We start from the raw sequence: 16,140 nt of genomic DNA, 5'->3' as shown, positions 1-16,140 counted from the left end.
TCATTTTCTCCATGAGAATAACATGGGAATTTTAAATTTGCACTTTTTTGAATTTCCTCTGCAACCATTAGGCACACGACAATGCTTCAATATACTAATTTTTTTATTTTTTTAAGCTCTACAAAATGGTTGGGAAAGAAATTCCAAAATTGTATGTTTTTAGGGTCAAAAATTGGAAAAACCCATTTTTACCCCATAAACCCCCGTTCCCATGGTCCGATCATGCTGGTTCGCGAACTCGTTAGAATAAATGTTGGTTTACACGTTTGTTTATACCAAATTTTATCAAAATCGGATAATTTTTGTTTGAGTTATCATGCTAACGGACATATTTATACATATATAAGGTTGGGGGATATATGAATTTGAACGGATGGTGTTTTTGGCCTCTGGGGACCTCGAGACGAAAAAGTAAATCGTTCCCGGGTCCAGGTCTTACCATGAGACCTACGGTAAAATTAAACTGAATGTGTTTTATTTTTGCTGTATTCCTACAATGTAAAAACAACGTGTTAATGAAATTCCACAAGTCCCAATGATGCAAAAACTGCATTGCATGTTTATTTTTTAAACATTTAAACTGGAAATCTTGTACACATTAGCCTAAGTCAATTTAATTTTGTATGCCTCAAAATAGCTTAAAAATCGCTCACCTAAGTACATATTTAGCATTTTCTTAGAAAAGGACACCCGGACCTCCCTCTTTACTGGGGGGTATTCCATAAACCCCAGGCCCCTTGGTGACCCTCCCCCCAAAATATAGGTCTAGAACCGCCCTTGAATCCCAACTAGGCCTACCTCTAATTTCACTCATCATTACACCTTTACTTTTTACAAGAAAAAAACTGATCATAGACGGGCATAAACAATATCTTGTGGTTTTACTTTTTGGGAAAAAAATCAAATACTTAAAATAGGTCACTACAATTAGGGATATAACCTAAAATGGGGGTTTGACCCACAATCCAACTCAAATACTATTGACTTTTCCAGATCAGGGATGTCAAGGATCTTGCTAAATTCATACTATGACAGAACTATATCTAACCTGATTGCGCTTGAGCGATGACATCGTGACCTTTGATACATGGCATGATGGTCCTCTGTTGAATAGCAGAAGGCTTCACAAAACCATTTGCATGGATCCCTCTTAAGAGTTCTTCTTTGAGATTCATGTCGTTGAAGTTATCCACCACCTGTTTAACATACATTTGTATATATATATACTAGCAGAGTACCTGTCCTTCATACGGGGTGGCATATAAGTACATGCTTATTGTAGTTATACTCAAGCTTTGTGTTTGCAATGAGGAAGGACATAGTTTGATAAAATTTGATTCTTTAGATTTACAGTATTCTACATTATTATTAGTAGTAGTATCACTGGATGGTTTATCTATCATTGCATCTATCAAGGCATTGTTTATCTATCATAGCCATAATGTTCTACCACTTAACATAAACAATAGAGAAAAATAAATTATCAAAAATTCTCAAAATATCACAAATTATTCATGAAATTAAAAATCTAAACATAACAATCCTACTTTGACAGTTAGTTCACATTGCGTATCACAGTTTTTTGTTGCTGCTTAGTTCAAATTAGCTGTTAATTTCATAAATGCAAAAAATATAGCGCTGCACCCTGTTGGTAAATCTTGTAACTTTTTAACGCTTTTGCATATCATAGAACCAACTTTTTTAGTTGAAACAGCTGACTAAAATTCTTTAATTCCCTTTAAATATGAATACTCATAAGTTTAACTTGGGGAACTTAAAGAGCCCCTGGGGCGGAGCCCGAAAGGATGTTTGACACAACAATATACCTATATGTTAATCGGGAATGTGAGCTATCATCATGCCAAATTTCAACCCAATCCGTCCAGTAGTTAATGTGTGATTGAACTTCAAACAAACACACAAACTTTCACATTTATAATATTAGTATTTATTTACATAATATTTATGTGTCCGTTAGAGGGACAACTCAAGTAAAAATGATCCGATTTTGATTTAATTTCGTACAAATGAGTAAAACTAAGTTTTTTTTAAAAATTTCAAAAAACCAGCACTATTGGACTATGGGGAAAGGGTTTAATGTAAGTTTTATATTTATGATCTTGTAAAATTTGGGTTTTCCCATTTTTGACCCCCAAACAATAAGCTCCAATATTACAATTTATTCCCAAACTATTTCTTAGAGCTTGAAAAAAACAAATAATTTAGTTAAATTCAAGCTAAGTTGTATGCCTAACAATTACTGTGAAAATGAAAAAAAGTGTAAAATTAAAAGTCTCATGTTATTTTTATGGAGATTAAATAACACTGTTCTACTGTCAATATAAACTGTTGTAGTGTGCTTGTTTATAGACATTAGACCTTATTCATTTACACATAACATTCTTTTAGATGTGATAACATATAGAACAGGTGCATTGTCAAAACTGAGCCTAGACTAGAAAAATACAAATTACAAAGTAACAGGAAAAAATACCTAGCCAAATAATGTTAACTAATGTACGAGTGAAAATTTAAAAACGTACGTTTTCAGGAAAAGCACTTTGCAAATTTTTTTCCCCCTTTTTCAAAATTTTTATTATTTTTTTTATTTCACTAACATTTGAAGTTTCATAAAATGTCCATGGTAACGCAATATCTTTGGTAGTTTCTTTTTAAAAGAGCATCTTTAGTGGAAAAACACAAAATCCTGTCACGACCATAACGGACGTTTAAATGAATATTAAAAATAGTTAATATTATTTTTGTAACTATGTTTTGCTATAAACTAATTTACTTTTATGACCATTATACAATAAAAAGGTCACTGAGCTTTTGGTATATTTGGTCTTTCTAGAAAAAAAATAAAAAAGCTCAAAAAATTGAAAAAAGCCAATAAAATCTTTTTAAGTTTGTATAACTCCGAAAAAAACTTACCTGAGACCCGAAAAATCGTTATGTTTGTATAGAGGTGTGCTTCTTTTGTGTATAAAACATTAAAATATGACGATATTTTAATTTTTGAAATTTTTATGATAGAAATCATAAACGTGATGGTCAGGGACAAGCGGTACGGTCGTGAATTGTCTGGAATAATCTAAATCTTTCTAAACAATCCTTCAATTATCCTGTTAGTTATAGGCTAATAAAAATATTTGTTTCAATTGAACTAAACTGTTCAATTTACAATTATATTAAAGTTATTGTCACGACCAAACACACTATAATCCTTAAGGCTGGATTGGTCGTGAAAAAACCCGCGATGGTCGTGAAACTTTGGTCGTGAAATTACGTGTTATTTGGCTCTGTTCTGGCGGTAGCCCTGCGCCTCATGTTCGAGGATACAAAGTGGACTTCTAGGTTAATCTAGCAATTGAAATATCTTATAAACAAAAATTAACACCATGTCTACTTCATCGAATGACTGCGTACGGTCATGGACACACCAAAATTACAAAAAACACAATCTTTCCTTTATTAATCTTGTAATTCCTCCTTTCAACTCGAAACAACCGGCACTACAATCCTGACGTACACCCCGAACTAGTCTCTAAAACCAACTGACTCCATCGACGCCAGGCTTGCCACTGTCGTGCTCCAAAGTTGAATTTTTTTCCAAATGGTCGTGACGCCAAATCGAGGGACAGACTTATTTTGTCATGGTAGTCAGTTTGTAATGACAATAAAATTATAATATGCTCCCTTTTTGTAAGTTTAATAACCATTGATGACATAAAATATGGCTTTATATATTTCGGCATGAATAATTAGTCTAAAAACAGCGTGAAAGTTGGAAAATGTACCCTAGGGACACGTCATGGTCGTGAATTTCGAGACTTTAAAAATACGAATAAAATACTTAGAACCCATTTAAAACCAAATAAATGTGTGTAACAAGTTTCCCCCTGTCCCAAAAAATATTAAAACACATAATAATAAACTACAAATCCAGTATATACGAAGTAAAAGGCCAGGGACATGAAAACGTACGTTTTTTAATTTTCACTCGTACATGTTGCTCGAATTCGAGCAATTGAAAAAGTATTACAGGAGTTATTTCAGAACGAATAACAGTCATATTTACAATGCGTTTAAAAGAGTCAACTCAAAGATTACCGGTGTGTAGCCTAACTCAGACCATGTTTATCTTCGTTATTGATGAACCTGAAGCATTCCGGCCGGGTTTCTCCTTCTCAAAATGCCTCGCTGTACAGGCAACACAGGTCATTTATAGAGGTCCAATTGAGAACTAAAAGTCGTGTTGGGGTAGTGTTAGGGCTCATTTGTAACCTAATAGTTGAGATTGTCCAGGGTCAGGTGCTGACTGTGATGAGTTAAGCCTATTACGCGCCACTGTTCTGTAGCTGCGGTCGTTATCACGATTACGCCTCCTGTCTATGTTTTTGTTGTCGTCGCGTCGGAGGCATTTAAAAGAAAAAAACAACAAATAAACATATTATAGCTACACAAAACACCGATAAATGCACAAATTTAAGTTACAATCATGCTAACACCATCCATCATATCGAAGGAAAAAAACTATAAATACACAAATTGAAGATACAACCATACTAACACGATCCGTCTTGGGGGTTATGTTTACACAAACTCAAATAGTAAATAAATGTACTCAATGCGTTTCATCGGTTTCATTGAATTGAAAAATAAATAACAGCAATTAAATTATACAGCTGATCAAAATGTAAACAATTATGTTCTTCATAAGGATAACATGGGAACTTTCAAAGCCACTGGGTCAGAGCCCAGGGGACTTTTCAAAAATGTAAGGTCAGTTTGCAAATCTACGCGACCCGCTCTTTCCAATGAGACGTCAATTGATAAAATCGGTTAAGAAATGGCGGAGGAGTTCAACCGACAAAGTTTCATGTAGCGTATTAATTATATAGATACAGTAGTTAAGAAAATAAAAAAAAAAAAAAAAATATTAACTCAAGGGATGGTACTGATATTGTACGTGTTTAAGACATGCTACAGTAATGATTTAAGATGATTTATAAAAAACTAACAATTAGTACAACAACACCGAGTTTAAGGAAGCCTGTGCAAATACAACAGAGCTACATTTAATTCTGTAAGAGTAGACACGAAAAATTCGTAGTAGCGTGGCGCGCCAGGTATAGCAAGTAGCCCAATCAATATAGGTTTTATGTTGGAAGTAATTCTAGGAAAGCTGGATTTTCTATGCTGTTAGACCATGTTAAGATGAGCATTTTCCCAAAAGTCCCCACTCCTCCCTGTTGTGCTTTACTCTAACCTCCCTCCCTTTTTAGATAAATTTACTAAATTTAGTCTCTTAGATAATTAGTTTTATACATCAAAAGGGGAAGGATAACAATGCAATATTCCCTTCCCCCCTAGAAATACAATATCATCGATTTTTTCATCTATACTATGTATACCCAACAATAATCAAAAGCAAACTTTGTCAGACTTTCAGTGCATACTCATCCCGTGTGGCACCTGGCCTATCAGTTTTAAAATTAAGGGCGGATAACTAACCTCTACCATTGGCTTAAAAAAAAATTGAAAATTGAACCACAACTAAAGATTTACTTCCTTCCTACAGAGGTTATGTTAGGTTTGTGGAGACTGGAGTGTTTACAAAAAATGAGTAGGCTACACTAGAACTTTACACTAGAAATTCAACAAATCTCTTGGTGGCGGATGTAAAATTTTAGAGTCATGACTCATCTTCCGGCGTAGCCACAGTGTCTTTTGAGATAACACTGGCCGGTTTTTCAGTTTTATTATTTTTTGCCAATCTTATATTTGCCGTGTGCTTGTGTATCTGTTCTTCAAGTCAGATCTAAACTAATCAAATAGATGACTTGTTTTTTTTACACCTGATGATGGACTCCAGAAGTCTGAAACTGTAGTAGTGTGTGTGGACCTAAATACTATTGCAAAGTACCAATTGACAGAGCAAGGTAACTTAAACCATTTAGCTTAAATTAAGTAATTCAGAGGCTATTTCACCATGAAAATTTTAGCCCTCTTAAAGCATCTTCTCGTTAACACAAAGTTTTTAAAACAATCAAGTTACAAGATAAACACAATAAAGACAAAAACTTCACTGTAGTTGGTTACCAAACCAAGAGGCCATAACAAATGGTTTCTTACAAACAAATGAAAGCAGGACCTTACTATCGAACATTCTCACCTCCTCCCAGTTTGACTCGACGAAATAAGGCTCCATGCCTGGAGGTCCATCATACATTGGCTTCTCATCTCCCGGGCCGTTCTTAGGATCTCCGGTCCACTCTTCACCCCTGCAACAAAACAAGTTAAGCTTCGAATCAAACCACTTACTAAAGTAAATTACTGAAGAGACACCTCTATTGTTAAAATTGAGACTACGAGTACAAAATATAGACAATTATTATAAGCAGCCCAATTATTTACAGGGTCGTCAGCAGAATCTATAAACAAAATTCACACATTTATCATATTTGCCGATAGTTATTTATGATTAACTGCAAACCTGTAAAAAACCAATAATTATTACAATTAAAAATATGTATTTTCCAAAATTAACTAAACTAAAAGTCAAAGCTAAAACGTCAATTCAATCCACAGACGAGCGTCGATTGAGAATCGTTGTAACGGGCCAAATGTGTAGGGGGGGGGGGGGGGGGGGGAAATTACGGTTAAACCACAAAACTTAAACAGACAGATATTGGCTGTTGGAGAAGCCAAGTCGCAACACTAAACTGGCATCATACCTAACCTCTAAATCCAAGACCGCAGACAACGTCAGTGTCAGTTGGTTGTCTGGTTGTTCGACTATGTTTGGGGCAGGCTACGGGAGAAAAGAAGGCGGCGGAGCCACCTTTTGAGTGGTACGCGGCTATAAAGCTGCCTTCGCCGGCACGGATCTCAGCTGACTTCGGTTTTGTAGCCCCCACTGATTTCCTTCTTTGTAGCCCCCACTACTGTCACTGAAGTTCTTTCTACATTAAATAATTTAAAAAAAGTCCACAGGGTTTGATCAAATATCCGTTCAAGTTGTAAAAACTGTTGCCAAAAGTATTGCTCCCATTTTGGTTCATTTAATTAATTTAAGCTTTTCGACCGGGATTTTTCCACAAAAACTCAAACAAAGCATAATTGTTCCGATTTATAAAAAAAATTCTTCGTTAAAATTAGATAATCTAAGACCTATTAGTTTGCTCTCTGTTTTTTCTAAAGTTATTGAAAAGTTGATGAAAAACAGACTTATTAAATACTTAGACAATTTAAAATTTTTCAGCAATTTTCAATTTGGATTCAGAAAGGGAAAATCAACTGAGGACGCATTAATTACCGTAACAGAAAAAATTTTTAGCAGTTTCAACAGCAAAAATAAATCTACAGGCTTATTCATTGATTTCAAAAAAGCTTTTGACTTAGTAGACCATGATATTTTGTTATCTAAACTCAATGCAGCAGGCGTAAGAGGAACCGCGCTGAGTTGGTTCAGCAGTTTTTTGTCCAATAGAATACAACAAACCAAGATCCTAAACCGATTAAGCTCGCCGCTACATGTAAAGACAGGAGTCCCCCAGGGATCGGTGACATCTGACACCCTTTTCCTTATCTTCATCAACGATCTGCTCACACTTCCTTTTCATGGACAAATCTGTGCATTTGCCGATGACGTCGCCCTCTTTTATTCCGAAAAGAATAGTGATTTAACTTTCAACAAAATTAAAGATGACTTAATTTTGCTTAGTAACTGGTGTGCAGCAAACAAAATGCAAGTCAATGTTGAGAAAACCAAATACATTAATTTTAATTTAGTACATAGTTTTAACTTTATAAATGATCTCGTTTTCCACACTTTTGGCTGTTCCTTTAATTCTTGTAAATGTAAAAAAATTGAAAAGGTTAACAATTTTCGCTATCTTGGGGTCATTTTAGACGAAAATTTAAATTGGGATAAACATGTGACAAACCTGCATTCAAAAATTAAATTCTCCATAAGAACCTTTTATTTTTTAAAAAATATTTGTAGTAGATTTTTATTGCGAACCCTTTATTTTGCTTTAATTGATTCAAGATTACAGTACGCCATCCAGTGTTGGGGGGGTACCTATAAATGTCATACTGATAAATTAAGAGTCACACAAAATCATTTTATTAGATTAATTTCAAAATGCCAAATAAGAGAAAGTTCCTTTCCGTTATTTTTTGAACTTAAAATACTTCCGATTCAACATTTATATATTTACAAGGTTTTACGGCTTTTTTATGTTCGAAGTGGAAATACAGGAACAAGAAACCTTTTGTACAATACTAGAAATCACAACCAAGGAATGTTCAGGTTACCTAAAGTAAACAAATCGCTCTTCAGACATTCTTATCAGTACAACGGACCTAAATATTTCAATCAATTACCGGGAGATATCAGAAGTTGTTCGTCCTTAAATTTGTTTTCTTTAAAATTGAAATATTGGCTTTTCAAAACTCCAGTCATTGATTTTTTAAATCAGGTTCTTAGTTAACATAATATTTTTGTATGGCCTTTTCAATTTTATTTCAATTCCATCTGTTTTTTTCTTGCATATTTTGTTTGTGTTATTCATAATTAGTAATGAATGTATTTGGTTTAACGAACAAAGTTCTCATTATTATAAGGTAATTATTTGATTTTTTGTTATAACAATAGAGAAGTTTTATTTATATTTACTGTATGTGTATAAGTTAATATAAGTGTCAAACGGCGCCACGGAGAGCGGCATGGTTATTAATCACTTCTTTCAACAAGGACTGGACTCATACAATTTTTTATTACTTGTAAATAACTGTGTTTTTTCTTTCATGTTGTCACAAATACTGGAGACTGTGACAACATAGTTCCAAGGTGAATTTGTTTTGTAATTTTAAAAAACTTGTATTTGGGGAATAAAGTCATTATTTCATTATTTCATTTTGCTGACCAATCAGCGAGCGATGTTATCCTTCGTCGTGAATTGGGCCGGAGGTGAATGGAGAAAAGGGAAGATTTGGCATCTGTTTGTTCGTCATCGTCGTCTCGATAATTAATTCGTCTCGTAAGCTCAAAGTTTTGAATTTATTTTTTTGTGGTGAACTAGTGCAGGAATATTAAGTTATTGTTTCGTCGTTTGGGTAAGTTGTTAAATAAAAAACTTAGGTTTTCGCATATTTCTCCACCAGTTCTGTTTCGGCAAAACTTCGCTGAAACCTGAAGGCTAGGCCTGATTCGCAGACCTAGTTATACGCCTTAACCAACAAATTTAGTAAAGTATTGCAGTTGGTGACTTACATTCCGTATTAGCGTTTCATCGCCTGAATTGGGGAATTTCTTTTTTAAATCTTTTAAAGTTCGTCGAAGTCTCTAAGTTTGTTCCAGCAGACAGGTCTCTGCTGGACAAGTTTTGCTTAGGTTGAACACGTGAGAAAGTAGAAGTTTTAGTTTTTGGCCCAAGGGGCAGTTTTATTCTTAGTTTCAGTTTTTTTCGATTCGTTTCTCACCTGGACAACTTAAGCCAACTTGTATTTTTTTTTTTTTTTTTGTAAATTCGGACTCTGTGGGAATTATGCTAGGCTAGGCCTAACTTATACTAGCCTTGTCTGTTTCAGGTTAACACCTTAACTCCGTAGGTAAGCGGGGTGACTACTTAGTTTAATAGTTGTATAGTTAAGTAACTAGTAGAGAGTCAAGTAGTTATCGCCCACAGAGTCAAGTCAAAAATTACTAATTTCCCCACAAGCCCCCTGACTACTTGGTGATATTAAGTGTGGTGTCTGGTAACCCACTACGTTCGTCCCGAGCTCCGATAACCAGGGAGCTATAAATTTAAGGCTATCTTAATCACTATCGACTCCTGGGAAAATCCCTGCAACCCGACTCGTGCGATTCCTGGGACTTCGGTTTTCGTATAGGTGGCGTAATTTCCAACGTTTCGCCCTCAGGAAAATTAAACGTCACATCGTATTGTCATCATGTAAATTGTTGTGTCGTCTGTCTAGTGTCTACACTCTACAGTACAGTTCCGCCATTGCTTGCTACACAAATGCACAACGCAAACGCAGAGACAAATACTTATTGTGGTCAAGGTTAAGTCGATACCGACACCACAAACAATAGAACTCTCTGTGGTATCACTGAATACGAGAATTGAGAGACGTTGGCCACCATATGCACTAACAGAATATTACTTTGGAACTAGGGGATTGTGGGATAGCCAATACCCAATGAGCTGGTTGATTCTTCTAGTGGGACCAACGTAACCCCGCAGGGGGCCCACGCTTGCGCGAGTACGTGGCCTAGCGACCACGCGGACCCTAGCTAGCCCCAAGAGGGGAGGTAACTGTCCGGTATTGGAATCGGCATTTCAAGTAGGCCACAGACATGGACGACTGGGCATTGGGTCCCAGTGACATTCCTTCATCCAGGATGGGGGGGTGTTTAGCTCTAGGAGAGATGGAAGTGCATCATAATCTCTAACCTACCTGTGTCTGTGGTTCTTTGGGTTTCGGCCTGCTTGTTGTGTGCGACCAGCATTCTGTGTGGCAAATCCTCGACTTTGGAAGTAGCCTTTCCTGGAGGTGAAAACGGGCAAGTACCCGTAGCTCATGGGGACACTCAAGGGAAACGTAACTTTCCGCAGTGTGAGGGCAACGGTTTGTAGGCACTTATGCAAACCAATCCCTGTCTCTGATCACGGACGGTATGGTTATCTTGAGTGTGGGGGGTTCTTCCCGGAACCTCAATTGAGTCAAGGGTGTCGCCACCTTTGGTGGATAGGTTCATCCGGGTGGGTCCCACTTCTATACCTGCCTCCTTTTGGGAAACCCTGATGGCCTGGCAGTGATGTTGGGTCTGACGGGCAAACGAAGTAGATCGGGTGCTGGGTCCGAGCCCGCCAGGGGTATCCGGGGATCTATCACTCTGGTTATCTCTGGTTTCCCAGCAACTGGGTAAGGCCTCGATCGGGTAGTGGTGTAAATGGTCCCCTTCCTTCCGGCTATGATGGCGGGTTCTGCCTGTCAGGGATTAAATAGGTTCCGAGTGTTGCTTGCACTAAATGCGTCGGGGCACTCCATTATGGTCCTCTAGGGCTTTGTACCTAGTGGAACCCAGGTGGAGTGACGCTTAAACAAGTAGCCGGTATCCCTGGTTAGGATTGAGGGGCAACCCTTTTTCCGAAGGGTCTGCTTCGGCAGCCGGTGAGCCTGATGACCTTAAGTCATCCGCCTATGATGTGCTAAAGGTTGATGCGTAAGCTTCGGCCTACATCATGGGACCCGGGTATGTCCTCAAGGATAGGTACCGGGTATGTAGTCAGGGGGCTTCGGCTCTCATGACAAGAAATCTAAATCGAAATCGAAATCGGGACCAACGTAACACATTTTACAGCGTCTCGATTTTCTAACAGAGTTGCTGTACTAGTATGCGCCCTGGGCAGGTGTAACATGGTAACACACAGTTGGGTTCATGGACACTCAGGGGTAGAAGGGAACGAGGTGGCTGACAAGTTAGCAAATGTTGCGTCGGTCTCAGACTTCGTGGGACCACAGCCTTTCTGTGGAATTTCAGAACACAAAATCAAGGAGCACAAAAAGCCCATCAGTTACTGACCTGCATCAGGACAAGGTCCGCCCCGACAGAATCAATCAATCACACAATTCGCAGAAATGCTGGTATTTTAACCAAATTTATAGTACAGGTTTTTAACAGTACAGTTCATTAAGGGCCGGATCTAGACAATTTTTGAGTGGGGGCAAACTAAAATTTGCCGCCCCTCCCCCCCCCCTTTACCCACAACAAAAAATCCCTCACAAATTAAACAAAAATGGAATAGGTAGATAACGAATTCCTTGATATAACGAATTTTTTTTAATCCCCTAGAACTCTCCATAAGACACAGTGTATATTTTACCTCTACATAACGAACAAACTATAACAACAACCTTGATTTAACGAATTTTTCGTGATTTCGGCTAAAATAAGACACCTCAATATAACAAATTTATCATTGTCAGAACCTCTACATTGCGAATTTAACCTCTGCATAACGAATTGTCTACGTCTTTCCCTCGATATAACAAATCCCCCACCCAATTATTGTTTTGGGAAAATCTGTTTCTTTATCAAATGAAATGGAAAGGTCACGTCATCGCTTGTGCTAACATTTGTCTGCTCCGTTTTACATCTTTGTCTGCTAGTCTGCTGTCTCTGCGCGCGCTATGTTGCAACTGAGAACTGATTTCATTCACTGAGGACTGATGACGACGTAATGTTTAGTAAGCTGTGATTGGGCGATATGGGATAACTATGGTGAATTGTACAATTTTTTTGATAAAGAAAAACCTAAGAAAGAATATAAAAACAAAACCAAAGATAAAAAATAACAACATCGCTATTTTAACATTCCTTTTACGAGTATTTTTACTATCCTTAAGTTGGCTATGATTATACACTTTTATAATGACTTATCTAATAATTTATTGTTTTCAATACGATTTGTTTCAACTAGCATTAGCAACACTAATGCTGTAGTTAATGATTATTATTGACATTCTTCTGTTGTGATAAATCAGTACTGTACTGTAAGTAGCCTACTGGCCTATCGCGAGCAGTAGCTTACAAAACTTTCTACTGTTTTGTTTTGTTCTTTACATAATTTATGACTATGCAATACAGTGTTTGGCTAGGTTTTAGGAGGGTTAGAACAAGCTTTGATTTTAAACTTATAGTTTTTAACCTGTACCAAGGTCAATGCCATTGTCATGATTGCGCAATATTCAAGTACCCTCCAATTTATTATGCCGGATAATTTAGGTTCTACTGTACAATGTAAACACTGTACTGTAAAGTATTGTAGCCCATGCTACTTTAATTGTACTGTATTTTAATGAGGTCAAGTCCCGACCTATATTGATCGACTCTGGTTCTGAACCTCGACTTAGCGAAATTCCTGCAAACCTAACCTCTATATAACGAACCACGGCAGTGAGGCAGGGCGGCATGGCGCCTTGACAGGGATGGCGATCAGCTGAAATTGTAAACAAACTTTGCTGTGCTGCTAACTATGCTATTAGGCCTCTCAGTGTTTTCTACTCCGTTGCAATTTAGGCTATATTGATTTCTATTGTAAAATTATTGTTTGTTTATTACGTTATGCAGTTTTGAAATTACTTAATTGACGTTCCTTATGACGTTTGGCTCATTGAAAACTTTTACAAACTGTATTAAACAAATTTTCTGCAACCAGAAATTTGCCGCCCCTCAACCCTGCCGCCCGGGGCAACCGCCCCCTCTGCCCCCCCCTTGTTCCGGCCCTGAGTTCATTACTCAAATGCCCACTTTCATTGTTGATGCATTCATTCAGCCTATCTCTGGAAGTTGTACATTATACTGAACAAGTCATCTAAGGTGGAACAGCAGCAACCTTTAGTTATTGCTTCCTTTAGACCATATATGGTTCTAGGACGATTTTGAAACACTTAAATCTTGAGATATCCTAATAAGAAGGTATTGCAAGACGTTAAGTCAGGTAAACGTGGCAGGCCACCTTAAAAGGATCAAATGTATCCACGAAACATTTGCCTGAGGATACTAAGAGACCGACGGAGATGTGTGCAAAGTTGTGCCATCTTGTTAAAACCAAACTTTGTCGGTTTCGTGTTAATTAAAAATATTGCTCAATATTGGCCAAAGAAAGTTTTCCAGCATCGCACAATGACAATATATGTTAATCGTACACTATTTCACTATTTTCTTAAACAAATACAGACCCCAACACACCACCCTGATAAACTGTGTTGTACAGTGGGCCACTCTACACTTTACCCTTTGTAGGAGCACAGCTTTAAAATCGAGGAGTTTTTTATGCCGCACCCTGTATAAAACACAACCGTTTATGAAATCTAAAAATCTCCTTCCCACCCTAGTTAAGAGATGATTGGCAGCATCTAAACTAATAATTTATCCAACACATCATTCTAATTCTAAACCCTTCATTTTGATGTGTCATACTATGTCTAACTTAATAATTTCATTTGGTTAAAATGACCTGAAAGGATACCCACAATTTTATTTTTCGAGTCGGTTCAGCTTTTCTACCTGACTGAATTTCATAATTTTGGTCTTAAATTAAAGGGATGCACGCACAGATTTGTCATCAAGCATCAGCATACATTTATCTATCGTATATTTCAAGTTATGCACAAAAGCAACTTTCTTCCTGTAAATTTCTCATGGGAGTTAAATTGGGTTTTTCTTTTCAGAGTTATTTAGCTCATCTACCTGACCGACTTTCATAATTTTGGTCTTAAATCAAAGGTATTAAGTACGGGGTACCACAGGGATCGGTACTGGGCCCTCTACTGTTCCTAATAGCCATAAACGATCTTTTCTCAAATGTTGAATGTAAATCCATCTTATTTGCTGATGATGTAACCTTTCTCACAAAAAATGTAGTACTTACTGAAATCCCAGTGGCTGCTAATAATATTCTTAATCAGGCAAATAAGTGGTACAAAGCCAATATGTTGTTAATGAATAGGGAAAAAACTCAAACTGCTGTTTTTACTTTGACAAGTATACTGGTAATTTAGAAAATGAATTCTCTCAGTGTGTTAAGCTCCTGGGTATGCACATAGATTCGAAACTAACATGGCATGAGCATGTCAAACACCTATGTAAATCGTTACACCGAATAATATGTTTAGTTAGAAAGTTAAAAGTCTGCATATCCCCTGATTGCTTAAGAATGGTTTATTTCTCTCTTTTTCAAAGTAGAATTGTCTATGGGTTGATGTTTTGGGGAAATTCTAGCTCCATAAGTAATGTGTTAGTAGCCCAGAAGAAGATGTTGAGAATCATCACTAACTCTGACACAAATACACACTGCAAACCTATTTTTTCACAGGAAAAAATTCAAACTGTAATCAACTTGTACATTTTTGCACGTCTCTTACATACCAAAAAGCACCTAAACACTCTCATTCTCCACAGGCACGTACACAACCATGGTGTACACGAGGTCAAAACAAAACCTGCAGACCCTACACAAGACTGACCAAGGTTCTCACGTCCTTCGAAGCTACAGGTATTGACCTTTTCAATTGCTTGCCTTTTTCAGCTCAGCATGTTGGCTTAGGTAGTTTTAAGAATGTGATATATGCATGGTTGATAGTAAGGCCATTCTACAGCCTTAAAGAATATTTTGAAACAGACTTTAGCTCCATCAATTTTGCATGATGTCTTTAGTTTTTTTTCCAAAATAGCCACTCTTATTTAATTTTGTAGAATGAACACTTAATTTTATGTTTGCTTTAGTCAGCATGTTTTACTATTGTACTTATGACTGTCTTATGCATTTCAAGCATCCATGACAAGATCGATTGCATGTAATTTTGCCTAAAGATCAATAAATGTCTTATGTCTTATTGAAACGTTGCAACTTTGCCATCAAACACCATCTTTCATTTACTTTACAATACAGTAGGGTTAAAGACTGGTTGATTGTAACAGATAGGCCTAATGAATATAAGTTATAGTCCTCGCCACCCTAAGTTGAGGCAGCCCAAGGCCGCACGGCGTATATCTAGTGCGGCCTTTGGCTGCCTCAACTTAGGGTGGCGAGGACTATAGTAAGTTTAGGCCACACGGTAGATAGGCTAGGCTGTTATCCTGATTGATTTGACATTAGCCTATCATGTCCGACCAACATTTACATTATGTTAGGCCTAGGCTATTTACTTAATAATAAGAGCCACGTGTTGTTGACAAATCTAGGAGGAATCCGCAAGTGATATTTCGTTATTGAGCTAGAATTCAACATTATTTTAACATTCAGTTAAACTTAGACCTAGGCCTACGTTCAAGTACTTATAAGTTAACATATTCGTGGGCCTAGGCTTATCAAATAGGCTAGCGTAATGAGAAAGACTACCTAGCCTAAGTTAGGCCAAAGTTAATTGAAAGTTTGTTTAAAAATAGCATATAACAAATCATAGGTAGTCATTAAAAATAAGACAAGGCCTAATTAAGTATTGTTAATAAACTAAAAACACTCAACTTACTTTATTTTCTCTGGATTTGCCGACGCCGACATGGTTTCACTTGACTCGCTATCGCTATAAGCAATCTATAAGCTTCGTCGTGGCGTG

General features: G+C 37.0%; 1 protein-coding gene across 2 annotated transcripts in view; it reads right to left on the bottom strand.

Annotated features, from left to right (window-relative positions):
- LOC129001734 (eukaryotic initiation factor 4A-I-like) overlaps positions 1-16,140 on the bottom strand; it is a 93,829-nt gene extending 77,689 nt beyond the window's left edge. The window contains exons 1-3 of one of the 2 annotated variants that reach the window (XM_054429144.1): positions 16,054-16,140; positions 6,179-6,287; positions 1,049-1,196 (exon numbers count right to left, since the gene is read on the bottom strand). In XM_054429144.1, coding sequence (XP_054285119.1) covers positions 1,049-1,196; positions 6,179-6,287; positions 16,054-16,085 — 289 coding nt within the window. In that variant the 5' untranslated portion in view covers positions 16,086-16,140. Of the gene's footprint in view, positions 1-1,048; positions 1,197-6,178; positions 6,288-15,859; positions 15,889-16,053 lie in introns of those variants that run through there. The other variant, XM_054429145.1, reaches the window with a different exon arrangement.

The sequence above is a fragment of the Macrosteles quadrilineatus genome, unplaced genomic scaffold (genome assembly GCF_028750875.1).
Source record: "Macrosteles quadrilineatus isolate MER2022 unplaced genomic scaffold, UCM_ALF_1.0 Scaffold_8__2_contigs__length_117827958, whole genome shotgun sequence".
NCBI lineage: Eukaryota > Metazoa > Arthropoda > Insecta > Hemiptera > Cicadellidae > Macrosteles > Macrosteles quadrilineatus.
This window is presented reverse-complemented; position numbering and strand designations above follow the sequence as displayed.